The sequence below is a fragment of the Eschrichtius robustus genome, chromosome 19 (assembly GCF_028021215.1).
Source record: "Eschrichtius robustus isolate mEscRob2 chromosome 19, mEscRob2.pri, whole genome shotgun sequence".
Taxonomy (NCBI): Eukaryota; Metazoa; Chordata; class Mammalia; order Artiodactyla; family Eschrichtiidae; genus Eschrichtius; species Eschrichtius robustus.
Window position 1 is genome coordinate 11,113,568 of NC_090842.1, and position 26,673 is coordinate 11,140,240.

At 40.7% G+C, this 26,673-nt stretch overlaps 1 protein-coding gene across 1 annotated transcript in view; it reads left to right on the top strand.

Moving 5' to 3' along the window:
- Positions 1–26,673, top strand: part of ADAMTS18 (ADAM metallopeptidase with thrombospondin type 1 motif 18) — a 151,326-nt gene that overhangs the window by 88,492 nt on the left and 36,161 nt on the right. The window contains exons 11-16 of the mRNA XM_068527246.1: positions 2,546–2,641; positions 6,683–6,831; positions 12,748–12,920; positions 16,813–16,943; positions 17,762–17,885; positions 18,625–18,869. Coding sequence (XP_068383347.1) covers positions 2,546–2,641; positions 6,683–6,831; positions 12,748–12,920; positions 16,813–16,943; positions 17,762–17,885; positions 18,625–18,869 — 918 coding nt within the window. The remainder of the gene's footprint in view (positions 1–2,545; positions 2,642–6,682; positions 6,832–12,747; positions 12,921–16,812; positions 16,944–17,761; positions 17,886–18,624; positions 18,870–26,673) is intronic.

Here is a 26,673-nt window from a genome sequence, read left to right on the forward strand (position 1 = left end):
AGGGAAAACAATTTAATTCTGAAAGCCTTTCGAACTGCGGCTTTGTTTCAATGGTTACCTCCCTTTCCTCCATTTTGATGTAGATTGTCCTTTTCCCAACTTAACTTGTCCCCCCTATGACCCAATATGGGAGCACACGGAGATGATGAACCTCATTCATTTTGTTGGAAGGCTGCCTCAGGCTCTCTACCAATGTCAGTAGCAGGTCCATTTCCATGGGAAATGTTTCCATATTGTGTCTTCTGAGCTGTGTTGAGCTTTGGAAATAGTATGTGTGGTGCCTATCTGGGGCTGCTGCTGGTGGTGGTGTTTCCAAGCAGTGTCCTGGAGGTCCTTCCCTTCTCTTTTTGGGAGAAGAATTTTATGGTCCCTAAGACCAGGCTCACTGCCTGTATCTCTCGTTTCCCTGTGTTTTCTTTTCTCAGTCCTGTGGAACACTTTTTTTGTGAAATATTTCTAAGTATGTTCTTTGCCATATTTTCTAACCATGAAATCTCTATTAACTGGAATGCTTGGAGAATCAGGTGCCTGCCTGGTTCATTGAATTTTCAGGAGTACAACAAGTGACCACAAAAATCACTTTGTATCCTCCCTCATCATTACTATTTTCCCAAAAATGGATGTGTTCACTTTCTACCTTAGTCAATAGAACGTGGTGAACAAAATGGAATGACTTCGGCGATTCATGATTTTGACATTCCATTAATGATGTCATTCTGAAAAGCAACTCTACCTTTTGAGCTGGAAGGAATCTGGTTCAGTCCCCTTCCTTTATTTTTTTCTTTTTTTAATTATTCTTTTATTTTTGGCTGCGTTGGGTCTTCATTGCTGTGCGCAGGCTTTCTCTAGTTGCAGTGAGTGGGGGCTACTCTTCGTTGCGGTGCATGGGCTTCTCATTGCGGTGGCTTCTCTTGTTGTGGAGCACAGGCCCTAGGCACATGGGCTCAGTAGTTGTGGCATGGGGGCTCAGTAGTTGTGACTCGCAGGCTTTAGAGCGCAGGCTTAGTAGTTGTGGCGCACAGGCTTAGTTGCTTCGCGGCATGTGACATCTTCCTAGACCAGGGTTCGAACCCATGTCCCCTGCATTGGCAGGCGGATCCTCAACTACTGTGCCACCAAGGAAGTCCCCCCCCCCTCCTTTATAGATAGGCAGCCAAGGCCTGGAGAAGTTGAGAGCTTTCTAGCATCCATTGATGGCACATCCGGGTCCAGAGCAGTGGTCAAGGATCCGGACTCTGAAATCAGGCCAGTTTGAGTCCTGCCTTTGCCACTTACCAGCTGGGGGACTTTACAGCTTGAAACTGTCAGTATCTTGCTCAGTTTCCTCATCTAAATGAGTTTATAAGAGGAATTAGTGTTCACCACTAAATGGTGTTAACGACAGTATTTATTTCCTATGCCTGCTGTAATAAATTTCCACGAACGTAGTGACTTAAAACAACTCAAATTTATTTTCTTGCAGTTCTGGAGGTAGACCTCTGAAATGCATCACACTGGGCTAAAATCAAGTGTTGGCGAGGTCGTGTTCCTTCTGGAAGCTCTAGAAGAGAGGCCATTCTCTTGCCTTCTCCAGCTTCCCAAAGTGGCTGGCATTCTTGGGTCATGGCCTCTTCCTCCATCTTCAAAATCAGCAACACCTCCCTGAGTCCTCCCCGCACTGCCACCTCTCTGGTTCTCTTCTGTCTTCCTCTTCCCTGTTTAAGGACCCTTGTGGTTACCTTGGGCCCATCTGGAAAATCTAAGCACTTCCCCATCTCAAGGTCAACGGATTAGCAACATTAATTTTATCTGCAACTTTAATTCTCCTTTGCTATATAACATAATATAGTCACAGGTTCCAAGAATTAGGACATGGTTGTTTTCAGGGGCCATCATTCTGCCTACTACAATCCAGCATGAGAGTTAAATTATTTCATAGGCCTAGTGTAAGAATTAAATTGTCCAAATGCTTGAAAATTATTATAAAGATGCAGAAGGAATGATGATGATCATTTACACCATTTATCCTTGAGAACAACGCTGTTGAGGCATGTGCTAATTTTATCACTTATTCACAGGTGAGGAAACTGCGGTTTAAAGGGCTTCTGTAACATGTCCATAGGTCCTGCAACCTGGAAATGCAGGACAAGGATTTGAATCAGACATGCATTATTCCAGTCTTGGTCTATTCTACTTAAATGATGATGATGATGATGATGATGGTGGTGGTGCTGATGGTGGTGATGATGATGGTGGGGATGATGGTGGTGATGATGGTTAGAAACCAGATCTCTTAGTTAAAAGGCAAATAGTCTCCAAATTAACTATTGTTACCTCCCAGTCATTACTAAACACACATGAATATATGGGTAGTGTAGAAATTTCCTGCTTATGTATTTGCTAGGACATATTACTGGTTACCTTGCTACTACTAACTTCACTTGACTCTACTTTCTGGATAATGTCCCATTTCGGCCACCTGAAAATAGAATGTTGTATACAACAGCTTTGGATATTTTTGTTTTTATTGTATCATCACCCTTGCCATCTCTTTCTTTCCTTTCAGGACATTTGCAAATCACTTTGGTGCCACCGAGTGGGCCACAGGTGTGAGACCAAGTTCATGCCTGCCGCGGAAGGGACCGTTTGTGGCTTGAGTATGGTAAACTGCATACTTGTTAGTTTTTAGTTCTAGAAACTTAATAAAGTGTAGAACCCAAACTATTTGTACTGTTACCTCAGACTGGAACGCTTTGGCTTCATGTATTTTCTGACTTTGCTTTCAATTAACCAGCATTCTTTAGCAGCTATTCTAAAACTCAATGCGAATATAACCGAGTTGGCTCCATCTTTTAAGAAGGTTTCTTTCCTTTTGCCTTTGTTTTCCATTTTTAGATGGAGGCTTGGGTTCAAATGTTTCTAGTTCAATGAGCTGGAGGGTTTCATTGTTTACCGTTTGCTTTTTAAACTTGATTCAGTGTAGACAAGCCTTGGGAAGCAGATATTTCCTTTAGTAGCAAAGGAAGGACTGTGCCTCCATATAAAGCCTCTGTGATGCACCTCACAGGACCAGTCATTGAGCTTCTGACATGCCCGATCGCAGCATCCTGTCCCTTATAGCAACATCTCTTGAGGGGCAAGCTGCATCTCCATCTAGGTTGTACAGAAAGTCTTTTCACTTGCAAGTATCTTCAACCCTAAGAACCATTTCTATTACGGAAGATTATGGGAGATTTCTGTGTTTTGAAGGAAGGACTCTAACATATGAGTTTCTATTTTTCTTCCCCTCTCCCAGTAGAGTCTGGAGGGGAAGATACACTTGAGGTCCCAGTAAAATGATCCAGATTTGGGGCGTAACTTTGCAAGACCATGACAGAGAAGCTGTGAACAATGAGAGAGCTGGAGATATTGCAGGTTTTTCGGTCTCTGCCATTGGCTCTCTTGAGACAGCCAAGCCTGTAGAAAAGAATTGGCCACTTAACTTGAATTCAATTCCATCATCATTTCTTGACCACTAGATATCGGTGAAATATCTACAGAGATAAATAAAACTCCATTTTATCTCTTCAAACATTTACAGTCCAGTGGGAGAAACTGCACAGAAGCCAATAACTTTGGTTTTTTTTAAACACATCTTCTTGAAGCGCGTAGCTGCTATCGAAGCCCAAGTGAATAAGAGATGAATCCTGCTTGGAAATAGGTGTGCACTTAGAATAAACTACGATGAATGGGTGCCCCAAGATGGCTGTTGGAATTTGAATTTGAAGTTCTTCAGTTGGGTGAAAGAGAGACTTTTTGGAAGAGACCAGCAATAAAGGCAAAGACACAGACACACGAAATAAATGAATATTCAGAAGATGCTTTCTGCTATTTGTTAAGGCATTTCTTCAATACCTCTAAAAAGATTTTATTTTTTAACTCTCTTTATTTTAAAGAAAATAAACATTTAAAAAATTGAAGCGTCATATGCGATTTTTAATCAGATGTCCTGGTCTTAGGAAATCTCAGTAAGGATTCTCAGTGAAAATGTGCAGAAGGGTGTTTTAGCTGTGATGATACAAAACAATGAATTAATTGAATATGTAAGTACTGCTCACATCATTTTCATTTTTGGAGTGTCAAAGTTTAGAACTTGCAACTTGAGGATTAGTGGGCATTCTTTCATTAAGAAAGCAACAGCATTAAACATGGGAGGGATGTACGAGAAAAGATTTATATAGTAAATGAGGAAAATAAGTGATAAGTGGCATAGATCTAAGGTCTGTTATGTAAATACACCCAGGATCTAGTTTAACAGGGGCTAAACTGCTTCTGGATTAGACTTCAGTTAATATAGCATGAGATTAATCAAGCCAGAAATGAGAAAATAGATGTCCTTTGACCACTCCCCCCACCTCACTATTTTGAAACACCAGACTATGGTTATATAATAAACTGCGGAAAAGCCCTTACCTGTAAGGTCACCCTCAGTTGAGAGCATTCTGGTAACTTCCACCCAGCTTCACTCTAGTATAATTACACTGCACTCATAGATATGGTTCTTGGAGTCTTCTGTCCCTAAGGGATGTAATTGGCTATTCATTAGACTGTAAACTCCATGAGGCCAGGGCCATGTCTTGTAGAGTAGCAGTCACCCCATGTTTTGGTTCTTTCTTTCATTGTAACTGAAACCCACCTGAATCCTCCCTGCCCCCTTCTCGCTGGTCCTTCAGTGGTATTTGTGCCACGAATACTGGGTAAACGTGTGAGGATATGAAAGTCTCATACTTCTATCTAGGTTATGTGTACGAGGAAAGAAAGGTTTGTGCTTGCTGTCTATTATAAAAGGTATTTGCCCAAGTCATGGCCATTTAATTTGAAATTAGAAGCAGTGATAGAAGTATATATGAATAGATCCATATAACTATATATGTATATATCTTATGTATTACGTTTTATATGTAATAAACATGCAGATCATGCATGTATGTGTGTATATTCCTATGTATTCCTGATTTCTCTACTGATTAAAAACACCAGAGGAGACAAATCTCTGAGCAGCTTAACTTGATACTAGGATGAATACTGAAATAAAAGAAAGGCAAATTAATTGAATGATTGGAAGAGATCTCAAAACCATATTTCTAAAAAATAAAAAAAATTCGAGTTAAGATGCATTGGTCAGTGATTTGCCTCCGAGGTGAGTAGTAAATACGTCCTTAGGCTACTGAGTTTAAACCTGGTCTCAGCTGGTTGTGTAGCTAGTTGGGTAGTTTGACTCTGAGCAAGTTAGTATTTCTTTGCTATATTTCTCTCACTCAGAAAATAGTTATTAACTGCGACGTGCTTTGTGAAGGGTTATGTTAGATACTGCATATGAAGTTTTCCCCCATCTTCCCCCCAGCACCACTGTGTGCACACAGAGAAGCAACTTAATAAACTGTAGCTGCTGTTGTTATTATTGGCTCTTGTTGTTATTTTGTCCCAGCCACTGAGCTCAGTGCCTGAGAGACGCAGCCATTCTTGGTGGGGAAGATTCAGGTTCATGCTTAGGGCTGACAAAATCCTCAAATGACCCATTGCTTCCCCCGTCAAAGTTCTCAACAACGTTATATGATTTAATGCAAACTCTGAAGTAGCAATTAATCCAGGGAAAAGAAAAATGGAAAACAGAAGAATTCATCAGCACATGGCAAGAAACTGAAGGAAGGAAGCCGTCTCTTGACCTAGTCAAAGCGCACTAGCAACCAAGCCTCACAACAAACCGCCACGAAGCCAAGTGTATCACGGGGGAAAAGTGGAGATTTGAACGCAAAACCAACTCCCCGTAATTCTGTAACCGATCCCCACTCCTTGGCAGAACCTGGCACGATCCAAACCCCAACCCTTTGGATCTAATTGCAGAGGCTTTTAGGCAAGTGTGCAATTATGCTCTAAGTCATGCAGAACTTGCTCGTAATAAAAGCGCCGCAGGGGGAAAAGAGAAAGCGCTCCCAGCGGTGAGTGCAAGCCCAGAGGACAGAGGTGACCCGCAGAACTGGACCGGATGGCAAAGGAGAACTCAAATGGAAAGGTCAGCACAGAAAACAGTTCTCGGACTGAGCAGATCACCAGCACATGAGAGACCCAGAGCTGATTCAGAAAAGACACTCAGCTCAAAGTCATCAGAGGGTCTGACACAGGGACCTTTCACACAGAAGGGCAAAGGTGTTACCTAAAAACACAATCTGTGTAGCCTGAAAGCTACTCGGTTTCAACAGAAATGCTCTATAGGGATGATTTGAAACGAAAACGTATGCATACTTATATCTGTCTTTTGGATGTGATAATCGTGATAAATTCTGTGTTCATATCTGAAACCCTGATTCTCCTGGAAGAAAAATGAGCCCAAGGGTTCTCTGAGCCCCATTGTTTCTAAATGTCAAGGGAGGCTCGCCTTCGTGTCTGCGCTGCCTCCGTAGGCGGTAGGGTGGATCCTTATCTGAACATGTCACCTGGACAGCTCACAAAGCCTGTCATACTCAGCCTTTTGGTGACAAATGCCCCTTCTCTCTAGATGTCAGCCTTTCAAAATGAACGTGGCGAAGGCAGGGTACCGGTGTGTAAGCACAGCCGGCGAAGGCAGGGTACCGGTGTGTAAGCACAGCCGGCGAAAGGGATACTATCGAGGCATCTGCACGTGCTTTCCCAGGTGGTCTCTGAAAGTCACACGTTCTTTTCACAGTGGTGTCGGCAAGGCCAGTGTGTCAAGTTTGGGGAGCACGGGCCTCGGCCCATCCACGGCCAGTGGTCCGCCTGGTCGAAGTGGTCAGAGTGTTCCCGAACGTGTGGTGGAGGCGTGAAGTATCAGGAGAGACACTGCAATAACCCCAAGTAAGGCTCCGACGCAAAGTCGGTATTTCTAAGGCATGAACCTTCAGCCTGTTACCTATTGCATATCTGTCTGTCTTGTTTATACCTGTTTTTAAGTGTAGTTTTCTTCCATCTGCTTAATAGCAATCAACGAATGAGGGTTTTACTGCTTGTATATAAAGGCTGTATGCACTGGGGGAGGTATGACGGGCAGAAACCTCAAAACAGCAAAGGAGTTATTCTCTGTGTGACACTGTTATCACGGACTCCAGTAATGGTGTGAATTACTTTCTGCATCTAAATTAGAGCTGCATGCCTGGGATGTTGTAGAACAGAGAATCTTGGCTGGTAGACTGTGTGTGTGTGTGTGTTTTGCAAACTGATGAACTGGAGAAAGTATGCTGATTTTTGCCTTACAGGAATGTACATCAACATGTGTTGACGGATCAGCCTGACTTTTCGAGAGAAACCAGAAATCCGAAAAAGTGTTGTGTGAAATTTCCCAATTTTTAAAATATTGACAACAAATTCAATTTTCTTTAGAAAAATAAAATGCTGGGAGGGCTAATCAAAACATCCCTGGGTTGAGATTGGCTTGTGGGCACAATCTGATCTGGTGGTCCTGGGATTCTGAGCTGCCCTCTGTGCTCTGTGAAATGAAGGTGGTTTTAGGTTGCTTTTACCTGCTCTAATTCGCATGTGAAACAAGTGTGAGATGTACATTTCCTGACTGGAGTGGTGAAGTCAAAAGAGCTCAGAACTTGGAGATGGAAAGATATGACTCCACATCCTGGGTCTGTCACTTATTAATTGTGTGGCTTTGGGAAGATCGCTTGAACTTGGAGGTTGGGTTTATGTATAAAATGGAGATGACAGCGCCCACCTCACATGGTTTGGGGGGATTAGAGATTGTGTCTGTAGAATTCCCGGCACACGGGGGAGCATCCAGTGGGCATTCGGCAAAAGGTTCTGGGGTCCATGTGGTTTTCATTATCCTCATCCTAAACTCGCCAGGAACACGGGTAACAGAGGGTCAGTCCTCAGAAGCAGCGGGCAGAGGCCTTCCTGATGAAATTGGACTTTGGAGAAGGCTATGGGGGTGAGAAGAAACTGATGGGACCCTGAAAAACTAGTGGATTTAATTTTACCACACGATTCGCTTGGTAGCATAGCATGGAGGTTGAGAACAGAGACTCAAGCCCAGGAACCCAAGTGGGCCTCCTGGTCCACCCCTTCCTTGCTAGGCGGCCTTGGACGGCTAACCCTCCCTGCTCTGGGTCCCTCATTTATAAAAAAGGAGATAATGATGGGACCTACCTCAACTGAGCTGGTACTTGTAAAGGGCTTTTCAGAATTGCCTGGCACATGGCAAGCATTGCATACATGTTTGGTGGATTGCAAATTTAAATAAATAATGAAATGAGAGCAAAAGGAAATTTTTGAAAAGACAAATAGTACTTCATCTGAGCTGGATCAAGAGGCCAGTTTGTTCCAAAATGTAAGGGAAGGTTTGGAGATGGCTTTGACCATGGTTTGTTAGGTGCTTGCAATATCTCAGGCTGATCTAGGATCGCTCAGCTTTGGCACTCTTAACATTTTAGGCTGAACATTTTTTGTTTTGGGGGTTTGTCCTGTATGTGGCAGGGTGTTGAGTAGCAATCCTGACCTCTACCCACTCGATGCCAGTAGGATGACTCCCCCTCCCCCCAACCTCCAAGTTATGGCAATGAAAATATCTCCAGACTTGGCCAAGCATCCTGTAGGGGGCAAAGTCATTCCCAGCTGAGATGATCTGCTCTAATCAGACCCAAGAACTAGGTCTAATGGTAGGGAGGCTTGTGATACATTTGCAGTTTATACCAGATTATTAAAAACACCCCCCTCATACTTTGAATGTAGCCCGTGTCTTGGTTAGAATTGTTAAAATCATTGTATTACTTTTCATTTTTGCAGTATATTTCATGGATCTGGTTTTCATACATCGCAGCATTTTACAATCTCGCTACTTTCCCAAGAAAGAAAGAGATTACCTAATTTAATAACTCTGCTGGTGAAGTGCATGAATGACGCCCCTGAGATTTAAATTAAAACCTCTCTCATATCTGTGGGATTGAGAACACTCATTATAATAGGGCATTGTTCATGGAAATAGCATACTGTAACTTTAGAGATGCCTATAAAAGAATTAATCACTCGAGTAGTTCCACTTGGTGCAGTTTTATCATTTTAAACAAGATTAAGGCTCATCAGAATTCTGTTTAATTATGCACGAAGTCACAAATAAAACAAGTCAATGATCGGCTGCTTCAAGAGAATTGAATCAGTTCTCCATTATTTCACATTGTTATCGTAAAGCTGTTTTTTTCTCCCTCTTTCAAGTTACTTATTTCTCGCTTGCTTCAGTTTAAACATTTGGTCTGTTCAGGTCAGCCTAACCATTTCATTTTTTCACATGAAAAGCAATGTGAGCTTTTCATTGCACAGTAATGATGGTTTTCTCAGAACATAGTTTGTTTCATAAAAAATGAATTATTTCTGGTTGGGTCATGGATTTATCCAACTTCTCAGCTTCAAAAGAATTGAAAGGTTATCTGGTTCTGGAATGGCCAGTACCTGGCACGTATGGCCCTTCTTCCTCGTCCCATGTCTGTGACAGACCTTTTTAATTGATCAAAGGCCCCTATTTTCCGCTGGTCCCCACTATGCCTCAGGAGCCTTCTCAAAAGACTTCTCCAGGCATTTGCTCCCAATCAGGTTAGAACAGATACATGAGCTGAAACCTGTTGTTTCATCTAGTTCTTTTGCAAATGGGTAGCCAGGGGAGACAGACGGTCCCATTCAGTGGAGCAGCTCTTGCTCGGGTCACCAAGCTGGACATGGGAGAGTCAGACCAAGATCCCACTGTCTTAATCCTTATAGCGAACATTTTTTCTGGGTCCCTGGAAGAGAGCCTCGTGAAATGCCTATACACCCTGTTCAAGAAAATTAATAGTGAAAATTCAAATAGTAAAATTGAAATAGTGATAAGTAAACTTGCTAAGGCATTCTAGAACTCTCCTAAAACATGAGTCGATTTGAGAACGAATATCATACCACTAGAGTCACAGTGCCAGGATAATCATTGAATCGTATCTCTGGCCCATTTTTCAACCAGTAAATTCCGGGCTCAGATGATTATCAGAATCACCAAGTGTGCTTTAAAAAACACTGAATTCTTGATATTCCTCATCATGTATTTTTATTGAGAAAGCCTGCAGAGGGCCCAGGAATATTATTTATGTATATGTGTCCGTGTGTGTATGTAAATCATATATATGTAAATATACATATGTATAAATATATATGTGTGTATATATATATATATATATTTTTTTTTTTTTTTAATAGAGCTTCCCAACTGATATTAATGATCAACCAGTCAGCCAACAATAACCATTTGTAGTCAGGACTTGGTAAATTATGCAGAAGCAGATATGGGTATACTTTATAGTAGCTTAATACAAAGAAAAATCAGGTGCCTAGATATTTGTTTTCTGTTTTTTTTTTTTAATGATAATGAACTCATTGTACCAAGGGACATCATGGTAGAATTTTCTGTTAATTTATCCTAATACTTATGTTCAAAGCTGCAGAAAAAAATGTATTTGTAATTGAGGATTTGATGGCAAAGTCCAAATTCTTGCCAGTCATTAAAAGAAGAAAGCACTTTAAAATAGTTACAATTTATTTGTGCTAGCTAGGCTGTAGACTCTGCCCTAAATTCTTTACCAACATTATCTCAGGTAATCGTCACAGCTGTCCTCATTTTACAGATTAGGTGGTTAACTAAAATTGCCTAAAGTTAAGCTGGGAAAGAGCAGAGACTGTTTCAATTCAGGTCTGCTTCAGTGTCCGAGGCCAGCTCCCTAACCACTGGACGTCACTGTCTCCCTCTTGGTCTTCTCATGCCCCACCCCTCTAGCCTAACTCAGTTAAATGCATGCATGGCAGAGCAGGACCAGCATCCAAGAGAGCCCAAAGGTATGAGGTTGAGCTCTGTTCTGGCTCTTTCTAGACATGTGACCTTCACTGAGCACATTTTGGAAGCTCTATTAGCTGTTTTTCAATTCATCTATAAAATAAGGGGATGGCTATATGAGTTTTGAGGTCTTCCCATGTTACAGTTCCTGAGTTGAAGAAGTCACACGTGGTCCTCTTTCACTTTATTGAATTTGAGTAGTCTAAATGAAGCTTATTTGTAAAATCTCCGACCAGGAAGGCTTACAGTGAGAAAATTTTAATTATGACTTATAAAGATGACCAGGAATAGAGTAAGGCTCTCATAAGGCACTTTAAGGTTTTTTCTAAATGCTTTTTGGATAATGATTTAAGAAGTCTTCAGGGATTTAATCTAGCACAGTGACTGCTGAGTGTTTTAGTAGTTGTTCCAGAATGTTTTGAAATAGCTTAAAAATCTCATTCTGGCGGTGTGACACTTCCCGTTTCTGTTGAATCCATTTTAGCATAGGAGAATTTGATAAAATATGCTGAAGCAAATCCAGGGGTGTTTTATAGCATTCTTGTGCTTCCTAAAGAGACAAGGAATTTTAATCACAGAAATTTATTAACTTGGAGCCTTCTCTCATGTTACATGTTTGCCTTGAGCTTTTGTACGAGGTGATCCGTAGGTGGGTTTTAGCCTTAGGAGAGAACTACAAAAAAAGTGGGAGTGAAAAGAAGCAATTGCTTTGTGCCAGGAGTAAGCTGGGTAAGATGGCACTGGTAACTTTCAGTGTGGTGACACTCCTTTTTATTTTGCTTTCTGGTTTTTGCAGTCTGCCTAGCAAGATCTTAAAGAGCTTGCCATTAGGTCATAATTATTTATGTTCTAATGGGATTCCCCACTCTGGAAATCCATTTCCCATTGTGCTTGGCAGGAAAGGAGCAGGCCACCTGCAACGTTAAAAAGTGATTATGCAGATGAAAACAAGGACATGTTTTTCCCCCAGAGTTTAGAATCAGTTAGAATAAAGCACACGTGAGTCTGACAGTCATCAAACTAGCAGCTCAGTGACTGACAGAGCTGGATTGGAAAATATGGCATGTAATATCCTCAGTGTCCTGACTGACCTTCTACATCAGGGGTCCCCAGCCCCCGGGCCGCGGACTGGTACCGGTCCACGGCCTGTTAGGAATCGGGCTGCACAGCAAGAGGTGAGTGGCAGGTGAGGGCGCGGACCTTCATCTGCCTCTCCCCATGGCTCGCATTGCCTCCTGAACCATCCCCTGCCGTCTGCCCCCCACCCTGGTTCCTGGAAAAATTGTCTTCCACGAAACTGGCGCCTGGTGCCAAAAAGGTTGGGGACCGCTGTCCTACATCACAGCAGGTGCATGGCAAGTTGTAGGAAGATGATGGGAGTGGTCAGAGATGGGAGACAAGCTGGGGAGGAGTTGGGTCTGCGTTGGAAGGGCTTTGATGCCAACAAAGGGGGCGTGTGTGTTTGCATGTGTAGCACACAAGCACACATCTACATTCACAAGAACATTTAGGTGTGTTTACAGATTGCCCTAACACATGAGGTGATAGGATGAGTGTCAAGAATATGCCTTCATCAGTCTTTATGGGAATCGCCAGAATGTAAAAATTGGCTCAGAGGTGGCAAGTAAGTTTGGTCTAACGTGGCAATTGATGAGCAGTGGTAGTGGCTACCCAAGGGCTATGTCAAGTAAACAAAGCAAAGAAAAAGAAAAATCCTTGATTGATTAGTTATGTCTGCCATGGGTATAAGAAGGGTTGGGACATAAGGGTAGTAGGCTACATATTTGCATTTTTGTAATGGACTGTATACACTGCATACACTGTGACCATGATCATCTTGATTGTCCCTCCTTATATTACCGCCTGTGACTAATAGCCTTTTGATTGCTAGTATTGAAGATCTTTAATTTTCTTTTTAGGCCTCAGTATGGTGGCAAGTTCTGTCATGGCTCCAGCCGTGTATATCAGCTGTGCAATATTAACCCTTGTAATGAAAATAGCTTGGATTTTCGAGCCCAGCAGTGTGCAGAATATAACAGTAAACCTTTCCGTGGATGGTTCTACCAGTGGAAACCCTATATGAAAGTGGCAGGTAATTTGGTCTCTACGAACCTCAAACAAATATGTCTCTATGTGAACAGTAACGTGAATGAACGACACAGAAGAAATTGCTGCCTGTGTAAAAAAGTTTCCATGTTTACCTTTCATTCCCCAGACCCGTCCTGGCCCAGTTTTTCATTCACTTCTTTAGGTTTTGTTTATTTTTCCACACTTTTTTTTTTTTTCACAAGACACCCCTTTCCTCCCACATGTATAAGTCGAAGAGTTCATGTGTTTGGAATGTACTTATGTTTCTAAACTTACCTTTGACATTTCAGCAATTAAGTCTCCCAGGGATGTTAATTGAAATTGGTATGAATTGTCCAGACGAAAAACTCATGAAACCATATATGCCCCGTAGAGACACCATACTTGGTAACTGAGGTGGTAGATGATTACAGGCATGGAAAGGCCTATTTGCAGAGTGTACACACACACACACACACACACACACACACGCATCATGAATAAAAAATGTCTCCGTATTAAGTTCTTGGTACTTATTATACCTTAAAGTAATGGCTTGTATTTGACCTTTTATGTTGATTTGATTTGATTTTGGTTCAGCATCACAATTTATTTTAGTTACCCTATGTACAAAGTACAAGTACCAAATTTAACATACTTTGTGTTACCTGTGCAGAATAAGCTGTCACCATTCTGGTTGTTTCCTTTCCATTTTTTCCATTCACTTGCTTTATCAAAACTCATCCACTCTTCCTTTGGAAAAGGGATAAACGTGAATCCCAATTGTACATATGTAGAATGGGAAGAGACCAAATTTAACGATAATTCATGGGAAATAAGATGGAGGGCTGCTTCTGTGCGAAAGCTCAGAATGAACCTATATAATCAGTGACTAAAAAGAAGCTAATATAATCAGAGACATCGTTATAACAAGTAACATCTCCAAATCAAAGGGGATGGTACTACAGCTTTGCTCAACACCAGCCCAGCTGTTGCAGGTGCGTGAATCTAGTTCTGGGTCCAAAAGCTGCTTGTCTAAAAGCACAAATTGGGACCGACATGAAAATTCTGAAATCTGTGTCTTAGGAGAAAGCAGTGAGGGACTGACAGATGTTGACTGTAGGAGAGAAACTAGTTACCTTCAAAAATTCAAAGAGAGATTGAACAGAGGGAGATTTCAATTTATTGGAAATTGCTTCTGAAAACAGAATTAATTCACGTGCACAGAAATTCCTATGATTCCTATGGCCGTGTCCTCAGAGAGACCTTCCTTCCTGTCATTTTCTGAATCGTGTGCCCTGCTTTATTCTTCATTGCTCTTGGTGCGAGAACTGATATTGTATTGGCATTTATTCATTATCTTTCTCCCCACAAGAATTACTAGGTTCCCCAGGGTTGAAGCCTTTGTCCGTTTTGAGTATGCTTGTATCTTCCTCATCTCAGACCAGCACTTGGAACATACTTATAACTTTTGGAACAAATGAATACATAAATATCAACTGTCCTTAATGGAAGCGTGTCCCATCCTGAGCAGTGAGTGCTCTATCACTAGAGACATTCTATCAGGAACTAAGAAATTATGTAGGAAGGGTACCATGCAGCAGGTTCCCATGGACATTTAATAGCCAAATAGCCGCAGTTGCTCTCAGTTCTGACACTTGAAGACTTATTTTCTCTTGGCTGTATTCGCCCCTAATTCCATGTTTCTCATCTATGGTTCTTTCTCCAAGACTCTCTTGTCCTTCCTTTGCTTTGTCTTCTTGGGTAATCCGTGGTCTTTCCCACATCTTCCTTTAAATATAGTGTGCACAGAATCTGTTGTTATCACTCTTTAGATAAGTTGTGGGTTGAATACATAAAGAGAAAGTGAAGCAGATAAACTTTGTGACTTATGAAATGGTTTTTGATTTCAAATTTCTTTCACTAATATTATTGCAGTTTTTACCAGGTAGGGAGCCTGGCATTTCATTCATTCACTCAACAGATGTTGACTGAGTACTTACTGCCTGGGAGACACTCTGCTAGATACAGAGGCGAGTACATTGAATAAAACAGAGACCCCAGGGACTTCCCTGGCGGTCCAGTGGTTAAGACTCCACGCTTCCACTGCAGGGGGCATGGGTTCTATCCCTGGTCAGGGAACTAAGATCCCACATGCCGCTTGGCCAAAAAATAAAAATAAAGAATAAAAAGCAGACACCCCAGCCTTAGGGTCGCACATCCTAGAGTGGGAGACAGAAAAGTTAAGGCCTTCTCATCCTTCCCTCTTCTCCTTTTGATACTTATTTAAAATCGAAAAGACTGACCATGATTTGAAGGTCTGTGCCATTCATGCAGTTAGGGAAAAATCAGGGGAAGAATTTATTCATAAACGTAGACAGTCTTTGTCTTCCAGTGATGAGTTTTCTTCTTCTTGTTTCTTTTTTTTAATTGAAGTATAGTTGATTTACAATGTTGTGTTAGTTTCAGGTGTACAGGAGAGTGATTCAGTTGTGTGTGGTGTGTGTGTGTGTGTGTGTATATGTATATATATATATATATATATATATATATATATATATATATATATATATATATGTATATATTCTTTTTCAGATTCTTTTCCATTACAGGTTATTACAAGATATTGAGTATACTTCCCTGTGCTATGGAGTAGGCCCTTGCTATTTATCTGTTTATATATAGTAGTGTGTATCTGTTAATCCCAAACTCCTAATTTATCCCCCGCCCCAGCTTCTGTGTTTCTTTCTAATAGACTAGTTCCTAAATTTTCCCAGGAACCTGTACTGGAAAAACTGAACTTTCTAGAACTTGTTAATTCCTGGGAATGAGGGAGAAAAAAGAGGGTAACATGTCTTCCAGCTCCCTAATCTCATATGCACGGGGTAGGAGGCGTGAGATAAAACTTCTATTAGAAAGAATTCCTAGGTGAGAAAAAAAAATAGAATCCATCCACATGGTTGCATATTTGGACCATAATAATTTCACTGCCTTCATATTTTTGACTTTGTCTTTTATTGAGAGGTTTTGTGAAGCACAACCATTTGCAAACTGTTTACACGTTTGTTGTAAAACTGTTATCAGGGATATCACACAGTCGCACATCAGGTCTCATGGGAGAAACGTCATCTGGAATTCCTGGCCAAAAAAGAACTCTTTCTATTGGAGAAATAGGCACAATAACTCCTTTCTGATAACAAGTACTCTACAGAGATAATACTTCTTTGTTTTTGCCTGTGATACCAGAAACTTCTCAGGGACTTAATGATCAATAAAAATTACATTTTTTTAGCCTTTATGTTTAGTTTGTTTGCTTCCTCCTCCTTTTCATGATATGATTCTTTTCTATATGTTTTCTAAACATTATTGACCATATGCCTTTTTTCCAAAGTGCCTAGAATTTTCCCTCTTAACAGACTGAATAAATATGTAAAATAATCTGTGTCCTAAATCACAGTCAGCAGACTATGACTTGTGGGCCAAATCTGGCCCGTTTTTTAAAAATAACGTTTTATTGGGACACGGCAATAGTCCTTCATTTACATATTGTTAATGGCTGACCTCAGGGCCTATAAAGCCTTAAATATCTACTATCCAAGGAGGGTAGTGACACAACCCACCAATCACGTGTATTATGGCTCTTACTCAGGATTAGAAAAATAAAATTCTCATGTATCAATGTTAAAGCAGACTTTATGTGGATTACTAAAAGGAATTCATATTTTTAAAAGCCACACACATCTGCCCTCGGGCACGCCCGTGCACACACCCCCCCCCCCCCCAGAAAACTGTGTGTAACATTTTCCATCTTGATCATAATAGCTTTCTAATTAAATTTAACTCATCTTTTTGCTACTCGTGTCATTTTCCTATGATTTCCTCTCGACCATGACCTCTTTTGATCTCTTTGCTTCTAGAGGAAGATCGATGTAAGCTGTACTGCAAGGCTGAGAACTTTGAATTCTTTTTTGCCATGTCCAGCAAGGTGAAAGATGGAACTCCTTGCTCCCCGCACAAAAATGATGTTTGCATTGATGGGATTTGTGAAGTAAGGGAACATTTCTGCTTTGGGGTATATGGTCATGCTTGTGTTGCCTCCTATCAAATGCATAGCGTGAGAAGCGTTCCAAGAGATTCTTGTGTCTGGATAAAAGCAGGTGGTGTAGGGGAATAGGGTGACATTTTCAAGTTGGATGTGAGTTTTATCTCCAAATTCCCTCTTAGTTTCTGCGTGACCCCCATCCAGTGTTTTGAATTTCCTTTTCACTCTTTCCGCATATGGAGATGATGATATATCCTACTTTACACAGTAGTTGTAAAAATTCAATTAGAATGTAAATCATAGTAGTAGTAGACTTTTCTTTCGTGTTCACTAAGTATTTTCACTATGTGATTAGAACCTCATAAGTGTGTTTGGAAATAGCACTTCTGTTTATTTCAGATTAGTTTTTCTTTTTCTTCTGGTATCCACTTTCTCTTTTGTCTTAATTTGATTGTGAGCTCTGTGATCTTTTAAGGGTTGTGTGTGTGTTCGTGGTGGGGAAGGGGTTGGTGTCCCAGCATTTTTATGTGTCACGGTAGAGCTGGCCTGAATAAATTCCCCTCCCGTTAGTAGCAATGGTGACGTTTCATTCCAGTTTTACAGATGTCTGTAAGTTATGTAACTTACCTAATCTTACATCCAGTAATGACAGAGGAAGGATTTGAATGCCTAGTCAAACTTGAGACTCTGCTTTTAACCATAAAGCTGCCCTACCTTCCTAATGTTCAGTAAATATGGAAAACCCATGTACCTCTTGGTTATTCTAAGCTACTGGCTTCTCTAATCTCTGATTTTTCTCCCTTTTTTTTTTTTTTTGGTTACAGCCAGTGGGATGCGATCATGAACTTGGCTCTAAAGCAGTTTCAGATGCCTGTGGTGTTTGCAAAGGTGACAATTCAACTTGCAAGTTTTATAAAGGCCTGTACCTCAACCAGCACAAAGCGAACGGTAAGTGATGCGGCAAATTCAGTGCTGTCATTGGTGGGACACACCCTTTGCTGCTGAACAAACTTAAGTCATGCTAAGTACGCTTGAGCCTTTTACTAACTCACCTGACACACAGTAGATGATGGCTTTTGGTGCTTATGCAAGAGCAAGGGAGGATTGGTGGGTTTTTCTTGTGAGTAGTTTCATCAATACATACATCCCAGAGGGGTGTTCAACAAACGCCTTTCTGCTTAGCAATTTCAATATTCTGACCAGGCCGCCATATGCCCCACGTGCATTTGTTAAACAAAGAATGTATTATGGAACTTAGATGGTCCACACTTACAATGTTAGATGAATATTTGAAGCGATTCTCTCACTATCTTGAGTAGAATTGAACTTTGAGCCCTGTCTTCTGCACATCACTGTTGAGAAAAGGTGGCTCCAAGTTTTTTCCAGGTAGATTAAAAATAAAAAGCATCCTTGAGTTGCATGGCCTTTGTGGTTCTGGAAAAGGGAAGAGTGTTTTCTGTCCACACACATGTGCCATGTGCTTGGGAAAAGTTCATCCATTTTCTCTCTCTGGTGTTCCTACCACTTGGAAAACGAAATAACTGAGTGTTTTCACTTCACGAGAGTAGAAATGAATGTCAGCTGATGATCAAACACCCCACTCTGTAAAAATGGCCACTACCTGTCTCTGAGCCCATCTCCAATGCACGATGTGGATGTCAGAAATATTCTGTTCTTTTCCACTTAGAATATTATCCGGTTGTCACCATCCCACCGGGCGCCCGCAGCATCGAGGTCCAGGAGCTTCAGATATCCTCCAGTTACCTCGCCGTCCGAAGCCTCAGTCACAGGTATTACCTCACAGGGGGCTGGAGCATCGACTGGCCAGGGGAGTTCGCCTTCGCGGGGACTGTGTTTGAGTACCAGCGCACCTTCAACCACCCCGAACGCCTGTCCGCTCTGGGACCCACCAATGAGACCCTGGTCTTTGAAGTAAGCCCCTTCTCTTTATTCAGTTCTCAGTGCCTCTTGTGGAATTTATAGTGATGACCCCGATTTGAGCTAGCTTAAAAAAAATCCTAGTTCAAACCTGTTTCCTAATAGGCTAAATCTCAAAATGCGAAGGGGAAAAGACAGCAACTCCATTTGGGGGAAGAGGGCAGGGATCCAATGGGTCCCGGAGAGAATGTGTTGATTTTCACATGCAGATGCCAACCTTTCACGGGTACACTTGGCTGTTCTGAATGCTGAGGAATATACAAGGAATCGTCTTTACATGATTCCAGTTTGTCTGTGTCTGCTGTTGGGCTCATCCGTTGTGGCTGTTCGTCACATAGATCCACTGGCCTAGGAGGCAGAGTGATGTAACAGAGAGCACACTTGCTTGATGTCAAGAAAGTTTCAGTCATAGCAAACCACCTTACTTTTGTAAGCTATCATTTCTTTAGAGGTGAGAAAAGAAAAAAAATAATAAGTGGGTAATGATGAGGTTAATAAAAACAGCCACCATGTCTGCAAATGACTCTGTAACGCAATTATCATGGGTACATTTTCTTTGGTCCTCGTCACGTCTCTGGGTTTGCTTTTTCCGGTTTGTAAACTGGGGCTGATCGTGCGCTTTCAGAGGCACGTGATTTGCTTGAGGTTGTGTAGAAGTCGTGGCCACCATGTACTGAGGACTTGTGTAACCAGGCACTCCTGTTAGTCACGTGGAGTTTCAATTTCTCACTTGCAAAATTGGGATAGAAAACCTACCTCACTGACTTGCCAGAAAAATAAGCAATGAAATGTGAAGAAATGTTAAAAGATTTGCCTAACTCACATAGCTAGGAAAAAAGCAGAGTTGAATTGGAGTCCAAATCTTTTCCATCTACAAGTATGATATCTGCCCTCAGTCCAGTCATACTGCTATGCTCTTCTGGAATCAAGGAAACATAAGCTTAATTCAACTATTATTATTATTTAAGGTACTAGTCTTCAACATTTACTAAGGAAGATGAATAAAAAAAGATAGTTTAAAAGTATGAGTACATATAACTTTTTTCCCCCTTGAAGGGACCTATTTTATTTTATTTTAATTTTTGCTATGAAATACATTTTTTTTTTTTTTTTTTTTTTTTTTTGGCTGTGTTAGGTCTTCGTTGCTGCATGCGGGCTTTCTCTATTTGCAGCGAGCAAGGGCTACTCTTCATTGTGGTGTGCAGGCTTCTCATTGCGGTGGCTTCTCTTGTTGTGGAGCACGGGCTCTAGGGGTACGGGCTTCAGTAGTTGCAGCACGCGGGCTCAGTAGTTGTGGCATGCAGGCCCTAGAGCGCACGGGCTTCGGTAGTTGCGGTGTGCGGGCTCTAGGGTGCACGGGCTTCAGTAGTTGTGGTGCATGGGCTCAGTAGTCGTGGCTTGTGGGCTCTAGAGCTCAGGCTCAGTAGTTGTGGCGCACGGGCTTAGTTGCTCCACGACATGTGGGATCTTCCCCGACCAGGGATCGAACCCATGTCCCATGCATTGGCAGGCGGATTCTTAACCACTGCGTTTTTTATTTTTTTAATTTTTATTTTATATTAGAGTATATTTGATTAACAATGTTGTGTTAGTTTCAGGTGTACAGCAAAATGATTCGGTTGTACATATACATGTATCTATTCTTTTTCAAATTATTTTCCCATTTAGGTTAATACAGAGTATTGAGCAGAGTTCCCTGTGCTATACAGTAGGTCTTTGTTGGTTATCTATTTTAAATATAACAGTGTGTACATGTCAATCCCAAACTACCAATCTATCTCTTCCCCCCACCCTTCCCCCTGGCAACCATAAGTTCGTTCTCTAAGACTATGAGTCTATTTCTGTTTTGTAAATAAGTTCATTTGCATCTTTTTTTTTAGATTCTCCATATAAGCGATATCATATGATATTTGTTTTTGTCTGTCTGACTTACTTCACTTAGTATGATAATCTCTAGGTCCATCCATGTTGCTGCAAATGGCATTATTTCATTCTTTTTAATGGCTGAGTAATATTCCATTGTATATAGACTAAACATAACTTTGGATTCTAAGTCAGATGTTGAACCCATCGTATGGTTAAGAGTACAGACTTGTAATTAGCTATGTAACTTGGACAAGTATCTTCACCTCTGTGTCACTTAATGTCCACATTTGTAAAAATGGGCAAACAATACCAGGTAACTGTCAGTGCTAGCATAAGAAGAATTTAAGATAACTTCAGTGCTTACAGAGTGCTTGGCACATAACGTTTCTAACTGTTACCATACTTCTGCCTTCTGAGCATATGACAGATATATTTTTAAAAAACCTAAACCTCAGACCATGCTGAGCAAACTGGCAACCACAGGCCAAATCCAGCTCCCAGATCTTCATAATTTTTAAAAAATGGATCAGAGGTTTAATATCAGGTGATTTCTTATAAAAATATAAATTTTGACATCTTTTACGAAAAAGGAACTTCTGGTCCCAGTAGATATTTGAGTTTGCAACCCTGGCCCTAGGTCTTGACCGTGAGTTAATTTCCCATTATCTTGTGAACTTGAGATACTAGGTCCTGTCATCTCTGTCTGTGTGTTAGAAGGTCCCGCAAAGATTTCACAATTGAGAGCAGCTGTCTTTAGGAAATATTCTTCCAACCCTCTCAGGTCTTTTTTTTTTATATTGGAGTATAGTTGATTTACAATGTTGTGTTAGTTTCAGGTGTACAGCAAAGTGATTCAATTATACATATACATGTATCTATTCTTTTTCAGATTGTTTACCCATATAGGTTATTACAGAGTATTGAGTAGAGTTCCTTGTGCTATACAGTAGGTCCTTGTTGGTTATCTACTTTATATATAGTAGTGTGTGTGTGTGTGAATGTGTGTGTGTGTGAATGTGTGTGTGTGTGTGTGTGTGTGTGTTAGTCGCAAGCTCCTAATTTTTGTGTGTGTGTGTTTACATATTTATTTTTTTAACATCCTTATTGGAGTATAATTGCTTTACAATGGTGTGTCAGTTTCTGCTTTATAACAAAGTGAATCAGCTATACACATACATGTATCCCCATATCTCCTCCCTCTTGCGTCTCCCTCTCACCCTCCCTATCCCACCCCTCAAGGTGGACACAAAGCACCACCAAGCTCCTAATTTATCCCTCCCTGCCACATTTCCCCTTTGGTAACCGTAAGTTTGTTTTCTAAATCTGCATGATTGTTTTATAAATAAGTTCATTTGTATAATTTTTTAAAAATTAGATTCCCCATATGAGTGATATCATATGATATTTGTCTTTCTCTGTCTGACTTACTTCACTTAGTACGGTAATCTCTAGGTCCATCCATGTTGCTGCAAATAGCATTACTTCATTCATTTTTATGGCTGAATAGTATTCCATTGTATATATGTACCACATCTTCTTTATCCATTCCTCTATTGATGGACATTTAGGTTGCTTCCATGTCTTGGCTGTTGTAAATAGTGTTACAATGAATATTAGGGGTCCATGTATCTTTTCGAACCATGGTTTTCTCTGGATAAATGCCCAGGAGTGGGATTGCTAGATCATATGGTAGTTCTGTTTTTAGTTTTTTAAGGAACCTCCATACTGTTCTCCATAGTGGCTGCACCAATTTACATTCCCACCAACAGTGTAGGAGGGTTCCCTGTTCTCCACACCCTCTCCAGCATTTATTGGTTGTAGACTTTTTGATGATGGCCATTCTGACCAGTGCGAGCTGATACCTCGTTGTAGTTTTGATTTGTATTTCTCCCATAATTCGTGATGTTGAGCATCTTTTCGGCCATCTGTGTGTCTTCTTTGGAGAAATGTCTATTTAGATCATCTGCCCATTTTTTGATTGGGTTGTTTCTTCTATTTCAGAAGATGAGATTAGGAACCCCAAATCAAATTGGACTATTGTTAGGGTAGTTTGGAGCTCAACAGTGAATCAAGGCCCTAACATCACCCTGTAATTACACCTAAGGCATAGGAATTGAACTTTCTGGTTAAAGATTTTGAGACTTTTTATTCAGTCCTAATTTTTTAGATGGATATGTTTATTTCTTTTCTATCAAGCATTTGAGCAGCAAACATCTTTTCCATTTCTTTAGAAAAGGTATATTTTCTTTAGAGAGGTATGTTTAGCTTGCAAGGGATTAGTTTTAGAGCAACATGGTTTCATTAGTTTTGCCACGAGGCCTTTGATCCATCTCTAAGCAGATGTACACAAACCAAGTTCTGTGGCTAGAAAATTACCAAATTGGAAGGTGGGTGTCTCTCAGGGCTTCTGCCCCGGGCAACCAGAACTAAGCCCAAATGATTCCTCATGAGAAATATGCATTTTACTACTTGATGACAAGCAGCCATTTTTTGTTGTTGCTGTTTCTCTGTCCAATTTGCTTCATAATCACAAAGCCATTCCGGTAGGCTTTCACAGTTCTGTGTGTAATTTAAGGTTTGCTGTTAAACATACGTTATCTGCAGGAAAGCCACAACAAAGAATGAGACAAGAAGTGATGGAAAGTGCAAAGCAGAATCACAGAGTTCCTTCTGACTTTCATGTTTAGAACCTGAATGTCCCCTGTCATTGTCTGTGTTGATCAAATTGACCAGATAATGGCCACATTGTCACCGAACGCTATGCCAGCCTGAAGCTGAGAATTTTTATCTGGGCTTTGCTTAATTGAAGTGTAACTCCTTATCTCACTCATCTCCATTATTTAGTGCTGATTAAAACTAAATCTTTGGACTGTTCACCAGGTCCAAACATTTTCCTGATGATTAGGAGCTATTTTTGAGAAATGGAAGGGTGGCCTCAATTGGTGATGGTGTTCTGCAAAGTCAGTCAGGTTCGTCATCGATTTTCTTGCAAATACAGGGAATTCCCAGGCGGTCCAGTGGTTACGACTCCTCTTTCTCTTTGCCAAGGGCCTGGGTTCAATCCCTGGTCGGGGAACTAAGATCCCCCAAGCCGTGGGGCACGGCCAGAAAACAAACTAAGAAACAAACAAAAACAGCTGGATTGTCCTTGCAAATACAGACAGCTCCTTGGGGGAAAAAAACAAACACACAAACAATCAAAATGTAAGGATAAATTATTGGATAGATCTAGTAAAATTATAAAAACATAAAGTCTTCCCCAGGTTCAACTGGATATGTACGGTTTTATAAAATAATTTTCACTACTATATAAATAGGGTAAAAACTATAATAAGATCTCTATAAATACAAAATTGTAGTTTTACCACAATGCAGTAAGGTCACATTTGCTTAGCTATTGTTTTTACAAAGTCTTACTTTATGTATACATTCTACTTATAGATTCCATGAAAGCTTCAATTGATGTCCTAAGAATGTGACTTGTCTGAAAATATTCCAGAGAGAAACATGTATGATTAATTGGTCATGCCTTGCTTGTATTTTTAAAAGGAGTTATGGTTTCATTCAAAACTTGCAACTATTTTAGGAGATTTTTAAAAATCCAATCCAGTAACCTAGTATTATGTCTATTTTATCTTTTCAAAGAATTTGGGCTAATGACTTTAATATTTAAATTGTACTTTATTGCTCTCAGGAGAACATCATCAAATTTCAGGTCGGTGTTTATCGCATGCTCATGCCTCTCCAAAATCGAGAGAACACAGTGACTTTAAAAACTGAAAATCACAATAAGCGATAAATTACATTTTCCAAAACTAGGCTATATATCAACATCCAAGTAATCCATGGCCTTCTTCTTTAAAGGAAGTTAAATAAAGTTCATATGCCTTTCCGTGCAACTATGAATTGAACCAAAATGAACACTTTTGGAGCCAAAAATATGTTCAGTCTAATATGAAATGTTGAATGTGTTTCACAATCCTGTGGGATGATGAAAGTGGGAACCTACCAAAATTGAAAGTGCTGTTCTATCCACAGAAAGTATAAGTCTGTGAAAGAAAGCACTTTCTCTCCTGGCCGCTTAAAATGACTGCACGTTCACTGAGCTCGTATTATAGTGTAAAATTCAGCAGAAGGGTGTGTTTGCCAGAACACATGAGGATGGCAGTGTAAGGAGAATGTCCCTTTTTATATCTCATTCATTTATTTTAATCAGATCCTCCCAATATCTTAGCTAAGTCTTATCTTCAACTACTTTGGCATGTGTTGATTTAGGTAGCTACCTTCAAAGCAGTATTCCTCTGTTTATTTCCTCTTGACGTCTGATAAAAGAAAACTAAACTTTTGTTGAGTGCCCATTTGTGCCCAGCCCTATATAGACATTGGAGATACACCAATGGTTAAGACATAAATTATGTCACCAAATCATTATAGTCTCAGGTCTTTAAGAAATGTGAAGAGCGAGTTTTGGTATGTTGATCCCATTCTTTTTGGAAGCAACGTGGGTCTGAACAGGGAACATCTCTATAAATAGTTGGTGATACAGGTCACTCAGATACTACTCTGTCACTTTGCATGAGTCACTTAAGCTATCTGAGACCCAATCTTCTCATTTGGGAAATGATTTCCCCAGACTAAACTAATGTCTTCTACTCTGTCCTGTAACACTGTCTTGAAGCACTTCTAAGCACCGGAAACCCTATATTGCCGAAAGATGACTTAACTCCTCTTCGTAGATTCCACAATTGGCATAGTATCTGGAACATCGTGGTCACTCAAAAACAAAAATTTACTGAATGAATGACATCCGATGATAAAATTCATTCATTCATTTAAAGAGTAGAAGGACTTCCCTGGTGGCACAGTGGATAAGACTCCACGTTCACAATGTAGGGAGCCCAGGTTCGATCCCTAGTCAGGGAACTAGATCCCACATGCATGCCGCAACTAAGAGTTCACATGCCACAACTAAGGAGCCCACGAGCCGCAACTAAGGAGCCTGCCTGCCGCAACTAAGGAGCCCACCTCCTGCAACTAAGGAGCCTACCTCCTGCAACTAAGGAGCCCACCTCCTGCAACTAAGACCTGGTGCAACCAAATAAATAAATAAATGTTAAAAATAAAAAATATAAATAGTAGAATCTTCTTTCCAAGTTGAAAAATCATACATGGAGACAATAAATCAAGTGAAAGGAGACTTTCTCTGACCAAAGTCAAGAGTGCCAGGGCCCAGAGGCCAGCCTCTCCTCCCCATTTCTGCCCTTCTGTCCCAAACCACAGTCGTAATCTGAAGTTCTCTGAAAGGCTTAGACTTCTGCGGTACACATTTTAAAAACCACTGGATTTCATCATCTCTTAGGACTAGTCCTAGAATTGTACAGTTGAAAGTTAAGTACAGTGAAGGGCATTTAAATATTGAAATTTGATCTCCTCAATTGCATTTGAGGAATCGATCTGCTTTCTAAAAGGCTTGCCTTTCCCAAAGTGAATAATTTACACATAAGAACTTGCTGACCAGTTAGTTCACAGTTGACTTACCTTAATCTGGGAGAACAGCAACTTGCCCTCCCAGGGTGGTGGGTTTAACAGATCTTTTCACTTATTTCTGGGTGTTTTCTAGTACAAGGCAGGGGTAATGCAGTCCTGGGACAGGTTGACTGCTGTCAGTTAACCTCAAGAAATAAGTGCATGGCCTGACACAAAAGTGTCTTCTGCTTCTGGTTATTTTTAATGTCAAAACTTTACAGAATGTCTTCGTAGGGAAGCTCAGTTTAAATGGAAAACAGATTTTCACTTTTATCACCAAGTCATGTGCCTGCCCGATTTTCAAATACTGTCTCTGTTACAAACCTTCATTCTTCTCGGAACCCGGATTCTACGTGGTCCAACATTAGCAACAGGTGGATGTCAATTTAGACTGAGCTGGCCCCTT